Here is a 17,815-nt window from a genome sequence, read left to right as displayed (position 1 = left end):
TGAGGCACAGAAAATACCCACGTTGTCCTGTATCCTTCCATAAACCAAACATTGGCTTGGAAATAAACCCTGGAAAGGGAAGTCATCCTGGCAAACAGAATGCTGGTTTGCTCTGTGGCCGTGCAGCACTGCTGGCCTTGGCTGTGCTGTGTTTGAGGGACAAACAACGACCGATCTGGAGGAGACCAAATTCTGCCCAACACGGGGCAGGTGGTTACATTATCTTTCACGCTGATATTAAGTGTCTTTTCTCCTAGTCCTAATTGCTGGGCCTGGCCATGTCTAAATATGGGAGATGAAGTGCTATGTACTTTGCAGATGGTTTCACAGCAGGCCTCCAATCTGTAGCTTGCATGTACAGTGTGGACTTGTACCAGCTGCCTTTTGTTTTGCCATGGCATTAAGGGTAAAACATTTGTAACTGTCGTCTTCCTTGGTTGATAAAACCATTTTAAAAGCAGTAGTAGAGCACAGCATGTCCATGTTGTTTTCTAAATGATTTGTGGTTGCACACTTTCTGCACTTAATCTGAAGATAATGTGGCTTGGTAGTGTTTTACTCGTTGGGCTTTCTATGCAATGTTTAAAATGCACAAGGGGACAAAAACCATATCCCATAAGCGCCTCTACAGTTTTATTCATATAGCATTAATTCCCTTTTTTGTTCCAGATCATTGAGACTGAGAATATGATGGACCGTATTGTTAATGGCTTATCTGAATCTAGTATCAAGGTGCGATTAGCTGCAGTCAGGTAGGAGGCTTTTCTGCTCGTACAAATAATCGTGTCATGCCAAGGGCTGGTGCTGCACGTGCTGGAGCATCTGCTCATCCTCTCAAAGCTAAAACAGATTTGGAGCCTTTTCCCCTTTGGGAGACTCACTAGGGTAAAAATATCTTGGACTGGTAGAATAGTCTCCCCTTGGTATTTACAGTCTATTAATTATCAAATTCTAAACGGTTTCTCTATATGTAGAAGCAGTGTGTATATTATAGAAGCATGTAAGTGTGTGTTTACGGTGAAAGTTTCTTTTCCATTATAGATGTTTGCACAGTTTGTCCCGTTCTGTACAGCAGCTCAGGACAAGTTTTCAGGATCACGCTGTATGGAAACCTTTAATGAAGGTAAGGGAGAAAAGAAAAAAAAAAATCAAGTCTCTGGTCCTGAAGTTGTCTGGTCAGTTAAAATAGCAACACAAAGGATACGAGGTCTGTGCAGTCTGAATATCTTCCTGTAGAAGCGTAATAGAAATTACCTAGAAATCCAAGTTCCTGGCTCTTTTCTAGGGGTCATAAATCAAGATGAAGCAGTGGTGAGGAATGCTGTGGTCTCGTCTTGCTGGACACTAGGGGGACTATGTCCTTTTCTTTGGTTTTTAGCTCAGATTAGGTGGCATGGTTCAGTCCTCAGCTATCAGCCGTCTGAGGGATTTCAGATGTACATTTCTTTCCATAATTGTCTACCTTCTAAATCTCACCTTAGCAAGGGAGGTTCTCACCTTGGACCTTAGCAAGACTTTTAAAAAAACGCTTTTTATAGAATGCAGTTATTCACAGCGAGATTAAATCGGATCAAAACGTGGAAGTATATAGCATGTCATGTCTTGTGATGTGACTGTCACTAAGTGCAGATAAATAAACCAGTGTCGCAGTTTGAATGTGTTTGAGGCCTTGAAAATGGGGAGCAGGCTGAGTCTGACAGCAAAAAGAAACCTGGGCAATATAGACATATTGCAAAAGACGTCAGCAAAAGAATCACCTGAAATGAGCCTGGCTCGTTTTTATTTCAGAATGATCCCTCCCTTATCCTGCTGGCTGATGGATTCCCTGCTCTTCCCTTGCAGGTTTTACAGAATGCTCCAAATGAAATCCTAGTAGTAGCATCTTCCACACTATGCAATCTTCTTCTCGAATTCTCTCCAAGCAAAGAGGTCAGTATTTGCCTGCTGTCTCTTCTGACTTTTGGATAAAAGCTGCATTAAGCACAGAGGTAGCTTAATTGGTAGCCAGTATTTGGGAAGCTTTATAGCTGGAATGCTTGGTAGAATATATATTTAAAAAAAAAAAAAAGTGTTTACAGTGCTATGAGAGTAAAATGTAGTCACATAATTAAATGTAGCCTCTCAAAATTTCTGCCAAAGGAAATGCAGATTGTGTTTATTCTTGTTTAACATGATTATTATGTCTAAAAGACTTGAACAATAAGAAAGCAGACTAGTGATTTTCTTGGCAATAGAGTCTGGTGCCTTACAGAATTACTGCTGTAATCTGGAAAATGCTGGCAGGGTTCAGCCTTTTCCTGGATTTATCATTCTTGGATGAATGATGTAGGCTGTCTGTTCTGGGATGTCCTTCAGGATGTCTCTGCTTTATGTCAATCATATATATCAATACTCTATAGAAATAGAAACATTTCCTATGTATTAAGTATTCTGCAGCTACAGAACCCATTTGCAAGGTTGTGGTGTGTGTGGTTTCCTGTGGGGCAGTTTGCATGACTCTGTTTGACCAGCTGCCCTTACTGCTCTTAGCCCTGTCTGCACAGCAAGCCCTTTTTAGTGACCCCATAGGGCCCTTAAAAAGGCCCTCCTGGAGCTGAGTTAAAAGCAGTTTTGGACGGGCTCCTTCCCCTGGCCCTGCGCAGAAGCTTTTCTCATATACTGCTATGTATGAGAAATACATATACTCTCATATACTGCTGTGGATACTTCAGAAGCTTTTCTCATGTGCTTCTGTGCTCTGGTGCATTTATACTTGGTCTCATTAGCAAATACAGTTGCATGTAAAGAACAACATTAAACAGGCTTTGCTGTCCATAGCCTGTTACTGTATTCACATACATCCCACTAGATCCCAAGCAAAATGATTGCTCAGGGGAAGGTGGTGTTTGCAGAGAGGAGTCCCAGCCTGCAGGGCGCTGGGGAGAGCGTGTGCTGTGTCTGTGGCAGACGAGTGCAGGGTCACAGCAGCACGTGTGTGCACGTGCACGTGGACACCGAGGCACACAACCATGCCACGTTGAATTGAGCTTTTCTCCATAAGAACCCACCCTTAAGGGCTCAGAAAGGTAGGGTAAAGCTTGGATGATGCATCTGAACGGGCTGAATAAGTAACACTTTTAATGCGTTTTAGCGTGTTATCCTTATACTTGCATATATGTCTAATTATGCAGTGTTTAATTTTTTTTTTCCCTGTTCATTGTAGCCTATATTAGAATCAGGAGCCATAGAACTTCTATGTAGTTTAACACAGAGTGAAAACCTTGCCTTGCGAGTGAATGGCATTTGGGCTTTAATGGTAAGTAAAACACACTGCTGAAATTCTGTTTTTGCTCCTTAATCATCAAGGATGTGTGCTTGTAGGCAGCAGAAGTCTGTGAAGAGAACAGAAGTTTAGGGTCAAGAACTGAGCAAAGGTTTGCTGTGTCTTTCAGAATATGGCATTTCAAGCAGAACAGAAGATCAAATCCGATATCTTGCGAGGTCTGAGTACAGAGCAGTTATTCCAGTTGCTTTCTGATTCAGATGTAAATGTTCTGATGAAAACTTTGGGGCTGCTCAGGAATCTTCTGTCAACTCGCCCGGTAAGTAGAGCTGCAAACGCACAGAGAGTACCCTGGAAAGAGGAACTGGTTGTTAGGACCAACAAGGACAAAGATTTTGGCCAAGAACGCTGCTTATTTTCCTCTTTAAGATTTGCACAAAGCCTCTACAATGGATATGTAATAACATATTGGGGTTTTACCCTAAAAAGGTCCCTGCAAAAAATCTTTTCATTTTTGTGCTCGCAAAGCTCAGTAAGACTCACAGAAGATTAGCTTGGTCTTAATGTGAAAATACATTTAATAACCAGTCATATCAACTCACCAGGCGTTCCCACAGCCAAGTGAGATATTCACATACGGTGCTGAAGCTTTGCCCCAGCTTCATCTGCTTTTAGTACATTTTATAGCCAGAACCACCCATTTTAATTCTGTGCACTAAACTTACTCCAGAATAACCCATCCAGCAGCGCTTGAATGAAATCTCATTGCTAGCAATTTGTTTTAAAAAGACGTTTCTCATAATGTATAACATCTTAAATAATCACCTGATTTCTTATCTTATGATGCTCTCTCAAACAAGACCAGGCTTCAGATGAAGAGGGGTAGTGCAAAGAGTTTCTGCCCTGGTGGATTTGTGTTTTGGGGAGATTTCTGCAGAGGCTGCAGTCTTTGTGCAGCATCGCTGCTCTTTACCTAGAATAATCCAATTTGGAAATCCAGTTCTTTTTCTGGAAAATTACACTGACTATTTCATCATTGCCTTGCAGCACATAGACCATATAATGAGCACTCACGGGAAGCAAATCATGCAAGCAGTGACCCTCATTCTGGAAGGGGAGCACAATATAGAAGTCAAAGAGCAGGTACGTGTTTTGTTCCTTGTTGTCATGGCAGAATAAAACTTGAGGAATATCTGAGAAAGCTTACTCTTCTCAGCATGCCTACTTTGCGTAGGATTACATTGTGCTGGGAATATTTTACCAAGAGACCTGTGGATAACAGCTCTAATTCTCCAAGAATGCTTCTTTTTCTGTGCCTATGGAGTGTTGCATAGGCCTAGAAACCGAATTAGGAATGTTTTCAATGGATGTGTGATAAAGATGATGCTGTACAGGACAAGTTTGATATTGCCTTGGAGCAGGGTAGGATACTGGTGACAAAACAGCATGAAAAAATGGCTGTAATGGTGTAGCTGAATCTAGACTAGTCTACATCTATGCTCAGTTATTCTTATTTTGTAACAGCAATGACTTTTTTTCCCAGTTAACAACTGTCCAGCCCCAGTTGTGAACTCCTTGGCATTGGCCTGAGTTATAAGAAAGCTATAAACTCCAGTTATTAAAACTAATTAAAGAAATTGTGCAAGCTGTCAGGGAAAGTGCATAATTCGTGGGATATGATCTGTAGCCAAATAGCTAACACTGTTTCTGTCTTTCAGACATTATGTATACTTGCCAATATAGCAGATGGAACTACAGCAAAAGAACTAATTATGACCAATGATGACATCCTGCAGAAAATCAAATATTACATGGTATGGGGAATTTCTCTTATTTTAGTCATTTGTAGCAATGAAATATGCTAGAGAGACTTCTCTCATGTAAATCATGATTCAAAATCGTGCACTTAAACATAACTGGCTACACTAGGGTTAAGAAAGCGGCACTGCGGTTCCATATGGCACTGGTGTGCTGAGGTTGAGGATCTGCTTAAAAAAGAAAACCCACAGTTGTATTGTCAATTAAACAATACTTGTGAAAATCCTATTTGGAAAGCATCTCATGCCCTTAGAAAAGGTGCATTTTTGTAGACCTTTCAGTAAATGTTTGGAAGAAATTGAAGTTGTACACAAGTATTACATTGTCTTTGAGAGAAGCTGTAGATAAGAACTGCTCCTGACTTCACTACCTCACTTATTACAGGATGAATGCCAAATTGTAAGTCTGAGAAATTCCCAACCTTCTCTTCTAAATCTGAGTACTATTTTTCTATATTTAGAGTCATTCAAATGCTAAACTTCAGCTTGCTGCCATGTTCTGCATATCTAATCTCATATGGAATGAAGAAGAAGGTAAGAAAATATAAATGTACAGATAAGTTATTACCCATCTAAAGGTCAATGTTCTGTAGCTATCAGTATTTGCCTGGGACAACACAGTGGGATCCAAAGCATAAAGGGAGACTTCAGTGTGGGCAGAATATGGATGCAGCGAGTGTGTTGAGGAGGAGAGACGTGGAGGACGGGCTGCCCAACGTGGAGGGCTTGAGTGGGGTGGACGTTAGCAGGAACAGGGAGGACATTGGGGAAGGGGAGGGCAGGAGCAGTGGGAGGGCAGGAGCAATGTTTTATTTTTAATGATATCTCCAATATGTAATTTCTCTCTGTAGGCTCACAAGAGCGACAAGATAAACTACGAGACATGGGAATAGTAGATATTCTACATAAATTAAGTCAGTCATCAGATCCAAATCTGTGTGACAAGTGAGTATTTTAAAAAAAATCCAAAAGCAGGATTAGAAGGATTTTTTTTTTTTTTTTTGCTCATAACAAAGCATCTTTTTAGTAACCTTTTGGTTATTAAATATCTGCATCCCCCAAAAATCTCTTTGCTGTTGCACCGAGTACTACTGTGTGTGCTGAGAAATCGTGATGAATGCTTATTTGAGTATCAGGTCCTGTATTACTTGGGAATTACCTAGGAATTCCTTTCTTTTTGCTTAGGAATAAAAAATCAGGCTTCAGTTCTCAATACGGTAATTCCTGACAGTGGAGAGACCCTGTTCGGTCACTGTTTGGAATCGCTCCCGTGCAGGAGCGGGAACCAACCCCAACAATTCGCCCTGTTTTTCCTTCCTTGCAGGGCGAAGACAGCACTCCAGCAGTATCTTGCATGATCAAAGGCTAACTGAATCTATGGACACCCCTCCTGTCTACTTAAGGAAGAGCAGGAAATATTCCTGACTCCTTATATTTGCACAAGTCACCTTGGGCTGCATTTTTCTCAGGTGCAGGGAGCTGCTTTGCAGAAACAGTTTAAATGATCAGGTCTCCAGCGCACTTGAGAACTTTCTTGAGGTAGTTTCTTTACTCAGAGGACTCCTGGGGGGTTGTTTTGGTTTTTTGGATTTTTTTTTTTTCCTGAGCTACCTGGACTTTTGAATAGAACAATCAGTCGTCGTTTTCCTTTGGGCCTACAATTTTCTGCTTTTGCTGCAGCCTGTGTGTGTGGGTGTGCGTGTGTTCGGGTGCGTGCGCGGGTGGACGTGTGTGCGTGTGAGACCTCAATTTTGTTTTTCCTTTTTTTTTTGAGTGTGAAAATCTTTTTCTACAGGTTTTCAAGGGTTAACCATTGTTTGCTGTACGAATACTTCAATGAATTATATACAGTTTGAATGAAATGTTATTTAAAAAAAAAGAAAAAAACAAACTGTTGTAACCCATAAAGTTTATTTTGAATTTTGAACAGATGAATGTTTTTAAGTAAAATATATGCATTTCTGAATTTCAGCTTAATTTACATTACACTTCGTTTTTAAAGAGGAAAACAGAGGGAGGCAGTAGACCCAGGTTATGAGCAGCAAATCCTGTACCGTGAGGGATGTGAGGGTGAGCATCGAACGCAGGGTCGGCAGGGCCCGAGGACGAGCCCGGCCCGGCCGGGCTGTGTGGGGTGTCTGTGCTGTGCGGAGCTGAGGGCCGTATCGAGTTAGCGTGACCGGCCTTTCTGCAAAGGAGCTGCAGGATCAGCAGGGCAAGAGCCTGCTCGGGTCATTGCTGGAGGACTAGCTTCATTTCTATCTGTTAATTGCTAATATTGATAGAGCAAACAGTATGTTGCAAAATTTATGCTTGCAAGAGACCAGAAGGACCTGACAAGTGGTGATGAAGGGGCCGTTCTGGTTTTGCATCGTTTATGGCCAGGTTAAGTAACTCGCAGAATATTTCCATAGAAGAAATATTTGAGCTGGGTGCAATTAGCTTGGGGAGGGGATGAAAAATCGCTAGAGTTTTGCTCAGTAACGTCCCTACAACTGGTAGGGACTGGTGTATGCACACACATGCACTTGCATGGATTTGGACAGGTGGATAATAGAGATGGGGTTTTACTGGATTCAGAAGCTTAGGGTGTCCAAACCTTGTTCCTAGCTCACGTTCCTGAAATTGTGCCTGTAATCATGGAGGAAAAATTGTGGCTACAAATGGGGAAGACTGTGCAAGGTTCGACTAAGGTGCCAGGGAGTCAAATATGCCTAGAAACAAGGGAGAGCAGCGGGGAGCTGTTCCACACAGCGCAGAATTCTTGCTTTCTTCCCGTGTCGTCTTTTGGATTTCAGTTTAAAGCCTAGTTTTCATAGTCAGAATCTTCAGACACTCTATTTACCTAGCACTAACGGGCACACTAAGGGTTGCAGCCAATGTCTTAAACCCAAATCTTTCTTCTGCAGCAGAAGAAAGGCTGCAGCAAGAAGAGAGGTCTGTTACTTTGCTAACCAATTTTGATAAGTATCTTAACCGTTTCTTGCTAATTCAGAGGGTCAAAGTGTGATAGCCTTACTTTATTTCAAAGGTAACTACTTGTGTCAGAAAATGTGACCACAGTTTGGCCTGGAATTTGAATGTTCTATGTATCAGATAACTGTTATCACTTGGTTGCAAAGGAGAATATATACATTTAATGTAACTTCTTCCAATCTTGAAAGACAAATAAAGGTGAGCACCTGACACTTTTTTCCCCCCAGGCACTGCAGTAAGTGACTGGCCATTTTTTAATGCCCTTCTGCAAGTTTTTTTCATGATGGATTTTTAGGGGCTGAGCAAAAAGGGAAGTGAAAACGAGTGAGGACTTGATAAATATCAGTACCTCAGAAGTGAAGTCTTGTAAAATTCGATCAACTCAACTTTTACTTGGCCTGAGGAAAGGCTTCTGGGGCAGGTAGCAGAGGAGTAAAGCTGCCTTACAGCCTGCGCCTGGCTTCTAAACTCGCGCTCCGGCGATGGACTCGGGAGTTCCAGTTCTTACGTGTCTCTTCTGCCGCCTCCTTCCCGATTCACATTTCTGAAATGAGTCACAATTTGATCGTATAAAACTTTTGTGCCTAAAGTACTCAGAGAAAGGTGAGTAAATTCCTATATACTTGTTTTGAGGTTGTTTCTCCAAAATCTATGGGGAAAAAAAATAAAAACAATGCTCAGACAATCTGTTTGCTGCATGGGAATAGCTGACGTTCTCCACGGACAGCCTGGATGAGAGCATTTTTACATTCAGTGAAGCTTTGTGAATAATTTTTGATGTTGCTATAGGTATGTGCAAAAAAGAAGAAAGCGAATACTGTAAATAAAAAGAACTTTACCAGAACATCTAGGTTTTACTGAACTTCATGGAGACATTTTTTGTGTCACCATCTGTGGAGACTGAGTTTCTCGTCTGAGATCTGCGGTGGGAGCAGTCGTCTTTGCTGTGTGATCAAATCTTTGAGCTTTACTTGGGTAGAGGCATCTTGGGACTTCAGAACAAAAGCAAATATGACTTGTCTGGACCAGGATACAAGATCCATCAGGATTTCTCCTGTTCTTGCACCATTTCTCTTTTTGCAAACCAATGATAATCGGTTTTGGTAATTGGCTCCTCCCTTTATCTCTAATTAGAGGGGTCAGTAATGAGTCTTTCTATCACAGGTTACACATGTGCAGACGAGATCAGTTTGGCTGCAGAGAGCTGGTGCACTGGTTGCTCACCCCTGTCTGCATCTAGTGTCATTTCTCCCCCTCAACCATGATTTGGATTTGGCTGTTTTTCTGACCATGGATCCACATCACATAGCGAAAGAAACTCTGAGCTGCCCAAAAGCATCTTGTGTCAATATTTAGATTCTGTAGCCACTTATTTCATAGCTGCTTATGGTGCTTCGCAGCCTGTTGAAGCTCTAGTCCTGAGGCTAAAGCTTGAGCCCTGCTGCGGCTCAGAAATGCTGCCGAAGGGGTGAAGCGGACGAATAAGCAGGGGGCAGAGGTAGTGCTGGAAGAAACACGAATGGGATTCCTCAGCAATCCTGAAACATGGGAGCACATGGTGGGTGTGAACACACACAAGGTGAGTTACAGTCAAAAGCACCAGAGCTTCCCTGAAGGCCCCTCCAGCTGTTGTAGCTTTTGATTTAATTTCTGTGCATGTGCAGGGGTTTTAGCAATGCTCCCTCCGTTGCACAGCAAGCAGGTAGAGACAGGGAAGTTGAAATCCTGAGTACGCCGTGGAGAGGACGGACAGGGAGCCGTAGCTGAGGCCTCCCTGCAGCAGCCGAAAGCAAGCGGGGCCGGCGCCAGGGAGCCGATCCGCGAGCCGAGGAGAGGGATGGGGGCAGGAAGGTAAATGCTGGTGAGCGCCGAGCGGTGCTGTCGGGAAAAGGATTTCGAGGTTTCCCAAGGTGGAGCTTCCCTGCTCCCAGCGGCGGCTCTGCTGCTCCTGGGAGTGCCGGGCAGCCCAGGCAGGTCCTTGGCACCCCGGGCAAGGAGCAGCCCCCGCGTCGGCACCGGGCACAGGCCCCGCCGGCCCCCGGGCTGGCAGCGCTGCCCAAAGGCCCCGCCGGAGGCTCCGGGCAGGCGGCCGCTCCGCCCCGCGTTGCCTGGGCTGCGGAGCCGCTCGTCCCCGGCGATCGCTGCCTCCTCGGAGCGCCCGGGGCTCTCGGGCAGCGCCAGGGACCCGGCGGCTGCTGCTGCTGCCGAATGGCTGCCAGGAGGAAGGAGCTGGTGCTGCAGGTCAGTAGCGACCGGCCGTGGTAGAAGCGTCTTTTAAAACATCTTGCAAGCTTACGGCAAGCACAAGGAAACTCAGTCCTGGGGTGTCTCGGCTGGCCAAGCTCTGCTGGGAGGTCCCGCTGCTGGAAAAACATTTCTGAGGGCAGGTGCGAGGAGCTGGCAAGTCAAACTTCCCAGAGCAAGGTTTGCTCCAGCTCAGAACAGGGGCAGCAGTTTGCTGCTTGGCTGCGGTTTGATCTCGAGGATGCCACATCCTAGGGTCAGATTCCTGCTTTCCGCAATCAAAATGCACCCGTGTTTCACAAGAGATGCGTTCAGACGACGTTTAGATACAGCAGACTGGGTGCTCGCCCCTGAGTATTGGGTGACTGTTATGGGACATACCTGGCAAGGTCAAATGCTTAAAGATCACTGGGCAGCTGGAGAAAGCTTGAGATATGAGAGCGATTCAAAGGCTGAAAGTCTTATTTCACAGGGAGATGCAGAGGGATTTTCCTCTGTTTACCTCACTGAGGTGACTTGATAACTACCCGCATCAGGGAAGGGTTTGTGAGGGCAGTTCAGTAAGCAAAAAAAAAAAAAAAAAAAAAAAAAAAAGAGGTTAAACACATTGAAAATGAGATGCAAGCATTAAGCTGGCAGTGTCAATAAGCAGAAGGAAAAAAAGCCAAATTAGGTCATGAAGGTTTGCACCCAATTTTGAAGAAAGTTCCGTCTTTTCAAGAGAGAAAAATACTGAAGACAATTCTTGAGCCTATAACCCTGCGAAATTTGTAAAGCACGGGGTGAAAAAGGGGAAAGTTTGTGCAGGATGAGAAAGACCGTCCCTTTGTGAAGGTAGAAATGCTGCTCCGCTGCTGCACGTCCCACTGTGCCCCTGTTTGATGGAAAGGTCACTTGGAGCAGAATTTGCACTTGCAGCTCAGTGTGCACCCGGTGTTTGAGAACTGCAAAAAGGTGACGTTTCCAGGCGCAGATGAAAGCGGCGCCTCATGTGGGAGGCAAAGTGACTTCCTAGAAAATTTCTGGGAATGCCAGAGTCAAGCCAGGTCTCTCAGCTGCCTCTGGGCATCCACGTTAGCAAAGCACTTTGAAGAGTGTTGGCGTTACTTCGAGCCCATGGGTTGGGCGCACAGCTGAACCCGTTATCACGAAAGATCATCATAAATCACTTGAACTCATTAACCTTCTGTGAAACACTCCTTGGGTGGTCCTGGCACTAGGATTACCTGAAATAACTGAACTTCTACTTGTGCAGGTGTTCTCTAAAATAAATAAATAAATAAATAAATAAATAAATAAGAGGTTTGGGGTCACATGCCGAACAACAAAACAGATGGGGGTGTTTGAGTCAATCCCTGCTCTCTGAATGAGGCAGGAGCCTGGAGGAGGGCTCCTGTACGATCTGCAGGACATTTCTGAAAGAGGAGCTGTAGGCTCGAGCCTTGCTGGAGCCAGTCCTCCAGGGACGCTCTGTCTAGCTCTAGTTAATGATATCTTCACTCTTCGGGAGGAAACAAATGGATCTTAATTTTGGGGGGAGCCTTTTGTTAATCTGGGTTTTCTAAGTGCATGCTGAGGGTGAATGACGTCCTCCTCGCTGCTGCTGCTGAGCATGTGGTGGGAGGAAGCCCTTGGGAACAGCCATGCTGCGGCTGCCCGTGTGTCCTCCAAGTCCACAATGCCATGATCCAGCAGCCTGGGGAGAACCTGTTGCCTGCCAGCAGCTCCTATAGCTTCTGCCTGCCACCAGAAGGAGTCCTGTTGCTGCAGGAGGGCTCCAGGAGGAACCCGAGGCTGGATGGGCCTTCGCAGGTTCAGCTCCCCGAGCCCAGCTCTACGCGCGTTTCTTTGCAGCAGTCACATAACCTGATGACTCACTGTTGCTCTTACTGTGTTTTTAAATTTTCATGCAGATGAACATCAACACTCAGGAGCTCTGGGAAGAAATGCTGTGTCTCAGAGGACTCATTGGTAAGGGCTGGGCCCACACAGATTGCTTTTGACCAACGTTAAGGGGACTGCAGCACAGTCAGGAATTGGTCACTGCCGATACGGAGGTTGATTCTATTTCCTTGCCATGCTCTAAACACACCTGCAGGGACAGAGCCTCAAGGGGTTCAAGTTGGACATTAGGAAACCTCCTTCACAGAAGGGTTCTACGGCCCTGGCTCTATAAAACACAGGTCTCCAGGGAGAGGGATCTCCATCCTGAAAAGTCTTCAGGATCCTTTTCACAAACTTTTACAGAATCACGGACCCTTTGAGGCTGGAGGGGACCTCTAGAGACCATCTAGTCCAACTCCCCTTCCCGCACTGACAGCCCTTTGCAGCCCCCTTCCAAATGAGTACGTTGCAAAGCGGAAAAGCGCACAAACCAACTCCTTGGCGTATAGCGTGTAAACTGATTTTAAGATTGTTCATTTTTGCAGTTGTTGATGCATTTCAAGCCTGGTGTGGTCCATGCAAAACAGTAGTGGATCTTTTCCGAAAAATAAGGAATGAAGTTGGCAGAGACTTCCTGCATTTCGCAGTGGTAAGATAAAATGTGCTAAATAGCTAGTCCCCTCATACTAGCAGGTTACTTAGGGTTGAAGGCATCTATGCTTGCTATACGGAGCCAAAATGGTAACAAATCAGACTTTCAATTGCCAAACCATCAGGTGAATGAAGCCAACCACACCTGATAGTTCTTAATGCTATTTCCTATGTATATATGCTCCTCTGGAGCAGAAATGGTTTTCTGGAAATCTTTTTTACTTGGAAATCTTCCATTCCTTTTAGGCTGAGGTGGATTCCATTGATGCTCTGGAAGAGTACAGAGGAAAATGTGAGCCAGTCTTCCTGTTTTACACAGTGAGTGGAAATATTTTTGCAGTAGTCGCAGAGCTTTATTATATACTCATATACCTTCTCTTTATTAATAAATATACGTTCAAGAGAGACTGAAGATGTACCATAGGGATGAAGTAAAACAATTTAAGGCAACTGCACAGGAGGATTAAAAGCAGCAGAAGGCACAAAGTTACAGGAAGACTTTCTCTAGCTAGAGGCTGGCAAATTGATCTGGGTCTTTTTTTGGTTGGTTGGATGGATGGTTTTTTGTCTGTGGGGAGGTTTGTGCATCCTGTGATGGAGGGCTGTTTCTTGGGCCTTTTTCCCTGAGAAAATGTCCTAGTTGTGAAAATCCATGACTTCCACGCAGGGATCCCTGTGATATAGTGGAACACAGAGGTGCCCACAGGCTCTTGTGAGCAGTGGGTCTGTGCGAGGAGTGTTCACACCACGTGGGCAAGACCTTGGGTCTTTTGCTCTTTACACAGTAGGCATAATGCCACATGCAGTGGCACTGCGTGCTCCTCTGGCAATTTGGAATGTCCCATCCGAGAACGCAGTGACTGATTGTGTTTCTTAACTTTCAGGGAGGCCAGTTAGTTGCTGTTGTACGAGGAGCAAACGCACCCTTGCTGCAGAAAACCATCCTGGAGCAGCTGGCGGCAGAAAAGAAGGTTTTGGAGCACGGAGGAGAGCGTGGGGTGGCAGCCAGGCACTGAGCTCCCGCTGCCGTAGGGGCGCGTGCCCGAGGAGAGGCTCGGTGCCCCGTGCCAGCACATATCTAGAGCAGGTTAATTCCCTGCAGGAATTCTGTCCTTCCACCTGGGGGACTCTCACGAACCAGCTAAGTCTCCACAGAGCCCCCAGTCCTACTGAAAAAAAATAAAAGGAGATGTTTGTGTTCTCCAAAACCCCTCTGTCCCCTGGGAAAGAGGAAGAGAAGCATGTGGTATCTTGCTCTGCTGGATGAGGATCAACACGGCTGGAGCAACGCGTGTCTGTCTTACCCGCAGCTCCAGGGACCTGCTGCCAGCATGTTTCTGAAATACTGTTTCCCTGTGAACCCGCCTGTAATACTACCCGTGAAAACGCCTGGTTCTCGTGCCCTACCGGGCCGCCCTGCCCGGGCCCGCCGCCGCCTTTAGCCGCCCTCTGCCTCACGGCGCCGCCCGCTTCCCGCCTCCGGGCGGTGCCGGTGCGCGCGGCTGCGCCTGCGCGGGGCCGGGCGGGGCCGCAGGTTCGAGTCCCGGCGCTGCCGCTTCCCCCGCCATGGAGGCGGCGGCGGCGGAGCAGGCCGAGCCGGGCCGGCCGCTGGGCCCGGAGCCGCCCGCGGCCCGGCTGAGCGCGGCGGCCGAGCTCGAGCGCGAGCTGGATTCCCGCAGCGAGCTGGTGCGTGCCGAGCCCCGCGCTCCCTCCGCGGGGACCCGCGCACTGCGCGGGGAGGCGGTGAACGTCCCCGGCGCCGCAGGAAGCCGCGGAGGCCGCCCCAGTGCCCGCGCAGCCCGGCTGGCGAGCGGCTCCCCTCGGCCGCGCTCGGGGCCGGGCGCGCGCGGCCGCCGTTGGCGACCGTTGGTGACCGTTGGTCCTCGCGCCCCCCGCCCGCCCCGCGGCTGTGGCGGGAGGGACCTTCCCCGTGCAGCTACGTGTAATTCCTGACGCCAGTTCTTGAATATTAGACCTCTTTTTCTATCTCCTAATATCTTATTGCATTGAAAACACTTTGTATAAGGCAATCTTTAGCGTACAGCAGTGACTTTTTGGTAAGAGGGCAGGCTGGAAGGAGTGGGCACGCAGTTGCTTTTTTGAAGAAGGCTGGAGGGCAAAGCGGGCAGCCTGAGCTCACTCTGCGCTTTCTGTCATCCAGATTGACGACAAGGAGTTTGACATCCCTCAGGTGGACACCCCCCCGACGCTGGAGAGCATCCTGAACGAGGTGCGTGCTCCCGCACACGCAGCGGCTCCCTCGCAGGGGTCTTCCCGGAGGTTATTCTGGAAAGGGAAGCTGTGTAACTTCACCATTTCCTAACCTAATGGGTGGTAAAGTGTGTGTTTAGTGGAATAGTTGCTGTACAGTGTGTAATACTGAATCAAAATACCCATGACTGGAACATGAGGGGTTTCTATCAAATTTAAGCAAGTGCAGCTGTGGGTTTGGGAAGTCATCTCAAGACTGCATTTTGTCAAAGGTCAGTGCTCTCATCTGTTTCACATACATAGAGTAGCTTCCTGCCCTGATGTTTGGTGTTGCTGGAACTGTCTTGTAGCGGAGAACTGAATTTCAGTCTGAATTTCACCCAGTTTGGTGCCTGCTTTACAATAGCTCACCTTAAAATAGCTAGGGGTGTTCATGATCTTAGGAAGGAAAAGAGAGAGGACAGCAAAATAGAGACAAGCTCCAAAAAAAACCCAGACTTTCACAAGCCGAGGGAATTGGGACCTGTGGAGAAGCCAGTATTAAAGAGGAGCTTGGGAGACATGGTGGTTCTTTAAAAAAGCTGTATTGAAGGTACAGATATAAGTGTCCGGAACAGTTAGATGTAGTCTAGCAACTACTGAAATACCCCCTCCACTGAGGGCTATGCTCTCCTTCTGATGTCTTGCATAAAGTAGAGTGAATTTATAAATTTGGATGTTATCACACTGGGAGAAAATGCAGCCACCTCCACATCAGAGGACAGGTGTAGAATGCTGGAAGTCTTAAAACTGGAGAGGCAATCCAAAGAAAATTCAGTGGAATGAAGACAAAAACTTTAGTCTTACTCTTGTGCTATTCACCTTGGTGAAGCAGACAGGGAGTGACTGACTTCTTCCAAAAAGGTGTGATAAGCGTAGATCATACCTGCTGAAGGAAAACTGAATAACTTTACTTCCTCCTGTAATGCACTCCTGTGATTATTGTGAATTCTAGATTTTCTGTACTACTAGTTCAGTAAAATAAGAAATAGTTCTGTCCTTGCATTTAAGATCTCATTTTCCTCCCCCTCTGTGTTATTGATAGACTTTTGCTAATATTTCAGTTAGGGCGCTGTGCAATGCCAGTGCTTAGCTGTGGTGCTTCTCTTCCTTCAGACTGATGATGAAGAAGAGTCTTTCATTCTGGAGGATCCCTTTCTCTTGAACATTGACAACACGGATACACACTCCTACGACACATCTTCTGTAGCGAGCTCTGACAGCGGGGACCGCACACACCTGAAAAGGTACTGCTGGGCCTTAGGAGGCTGCGTGATTTCTGAAGGAACCAACCCAGGCTGACTTTAAGAAAATCTTTTAAAAATGTATGTGGTGGCTTCTAGATGCTGCAAACAGTTTATAGTGGTTTTAAAGGGTATGTGTAATTGTTGTCACTCCTGTAAATGGAATTTGAATCTTGTCATCTGAAAACAGCCTGGAACGTGATAGTTGGCCGTAATGCTGCTGACTCGTCTCACTAGTTATTCAAATCACAGCCTGATCCTACCCTCCGAGCACTCCCACGGCCTTCCGGTGCTCCACAAGTGCCAGGTGGCTTTGGCATCTCCCAAGCTGTGACTGTTCTGTCGTTAGTAATTGCACAGGGTGTAACTGTGACAGTGCACGTTGGCATATGGTGGTGTGCTGACCCACTGCCCTTTCTTCTACAAATAAGGTGGTTTCTGTTGAATGAAATGTAACCTGGAGTCACTGGAGTGTTTTCCAGGCTTTCATACGGAGAGAAACGAGGAAGTATTACTGTCATGTTTGGGTGAAACTGCGGGTTTTATGGGTCCTCAGCCATAGTGCCAGCAGCAAACAACATATTTTTGCGGTCTGTATGTGAAGTATGCATTTATGTGCCTCTTGAGACAGGAACCAAATGATTCTCTCTGTTAGTTTTGCAAATTCGGCTTTCTGGTGCTCTGTACTTGGCTACAAAATTGCAGTTTTGCTTTTTGAAATTTCTGTCTATTTGCATCTCTGCTATAAGGGAGCAAATACTCCTTCAAAAGGTAACTGTCCCCTGGACACTAGTTGCTTTTTCAAATGCATTTTCCTCCTAAACAGCAGCATTTACCTTTTGTATCAAATCAGCATTTACCTTTTGTGTTTTAATTTAATGTTATTCTTAAGCAAATGCCTGTAGTTTTCCCAGTGGGCTGTATTCTGCTAATGAGCCATGTTCAATTGCATGTTTTCCTTAACTTCCAACTATAAAAACTGAAGCTTCCTGAATTGCTGGAGGATGAATTAACGAGCTCTTAGCTTTTTATATTTCAGCTTTTCAGACTAATTGCTTTCAGACTTTATTAGTAAACTAAGCTTTGCAGATACATGTTGAAACTGAAAATTTGTTTGAAGGATTTTTTTTTTATTCCCCTCCAAATGTTGAGTTTAAAACAACATTTATGCAGGCATTGTGATGCATCTCAGACTTTGCTAATAATTTCCTGTCCCCTTGACCCCTATGCCTGTGGGTCTCTGGTGGAAGCTGTGTGGGTACTGTGGGTTCATGGAAAATTTACTTTCTGGTTTAGCTGTGGTTTAAACAATGTTCTAAACTTGTATTCCACCATAAAATGTCTGTTTTTCCTTCTTTTCTTAGAAAGAAAAAACTCCCAGATTCTCTCTCTCTCCATGGATCAGTTATTCGGCTCTCACTGCTGAAAGGAATTTCTGCCCAGATAGTGTCTGCAGCAGTAAGTCTCTTTCTCCAGGTTCATTAAAT

General features: G+C 45.7%; 3 protein-coding genes across 6 annotated transcripts in view; all 3 read left to right on the top strand.

Annotated features, from left to right (window-relative positions):
• Window positions 1–7,045, top strand: part of ARMC8 (armadillo repeat containing 8) — a 46,465-nt gene extending 39,420 nt beyond the window's left edge. The window contains exons 13-22 of the mRNA XM_088530275.1: window positions 670–752; window positions 1,042–1,123; window positions 1,843–1,929; window positions 3,203–3,295; window positions 3,432–3,581; window positions 4,310–4,405; window positions 4,981–5,076; window positions 5,541–5,613; window positions 5,931–6,024; window positions 6,404–7,045. Coding sequence (XP_088386401.1) covers window positions 670–752; window positions 1,042–1,123; window positions 1,843–1,929; window positions 3,203–3,295; window positions 3,432–3,581; window positions 4,310–4,405; window positions 4,981–5,076; window positions 5,541–5,613; window positions 5,931–6,024; window positions 6,404–6,437 — 888 coding nt within the window. The 3' untranslated portion in view covers window positions 6,438–7,045. The remainder of the gene's footprint in view (window positions 1–669; window positions 753–1,041; window positions 1,124–1,842; window positions 1,930–3,202; window positions 3,296–3,431; window positions 3,582–4,309; window positions 4,406–4,980; window positions 5,077–5,540; window positions 5,614–5,930; window positions 6,025–6,403) is intronic.
• A 3,218-nt stretch (window positions 7,046–10,263) lies between these two features.
• On the top strand, window positions 10,264–13,850 carry LOC148593606 (thioredoxin domain-containing protein 6-like). The gene is made up of 5 exons (XM_088530197.1): window positions 10,264–10,296; window positions 12,213–12,270; window positions 12,729–12,832; window positions 13,081–13,152; window positions 13,719–13,850. The coding sequence occupies exons 1-5, from the start codon at window positions 10,264–10,266 to the stop codon at window positions 13,848–13,850; spliced, it is 399 nt and encodes a 132-aa protein (XP_088386323.1).
• Window positions 13,851–14,371: 521 nt separating this feature from the next.
• VPS8 (VPS8 subunit of CORVET complex) overlaps window positions 14,372–17,815 on the top strand; it is a 53,838-nt gene continuing 50,394 nt past the window's right edge. For 2 of the 4 annotated variants that reach the window (XM_088530270.1, XM_088530269.1), the window contains exons 1-4: window positions 14,379–14,520; window positions 14,996–15,064; window positions 16,201–16,331; window positions 17,693–17,786. In XM_088530270.1, coding sequence (XP_088386396.1) covers window positions 14,401–14,520; window positions 14,996–15,064; window positions 16,201–16,331; window positions 17,693–17,786 — 414 coding nt within the window. In that variant the 5' untranslated portion in view covers window positions 14,379–14,400. Of the gene's footprint in view, window positions 14,521–14,995; window positions 15,065–16,200; window positions 16,332–17,692; window positions 17,787–17,815 lie in introns of all 4 variants that reach the window. The other 2 variants (XR_015913680.1, XM_088530272.1) reach the window with 2 other exon arrangements.

The sequence above is a fragment of the Tinamus guttatus genome, unplaced genomic scaffold (genome assembly GCF_059628265.1).
Source record: "Tinamus guttatus ecotype Peru unplaced genomic scaffold, ASM5962826v1 Tinamus_guttatus_pri_ptg000364l, whole genome shotgun sequence".
NCBI lineage: Eukaryota > Metazoa > Chordata > Aves > Tinamiformes > Tinamidae > Tinamus > Tinamus guttatus.
Note: the sequence above shows the minus strand (reverse complement) of the source record. Positions and strands in the feature narration are given on the sequence as shown.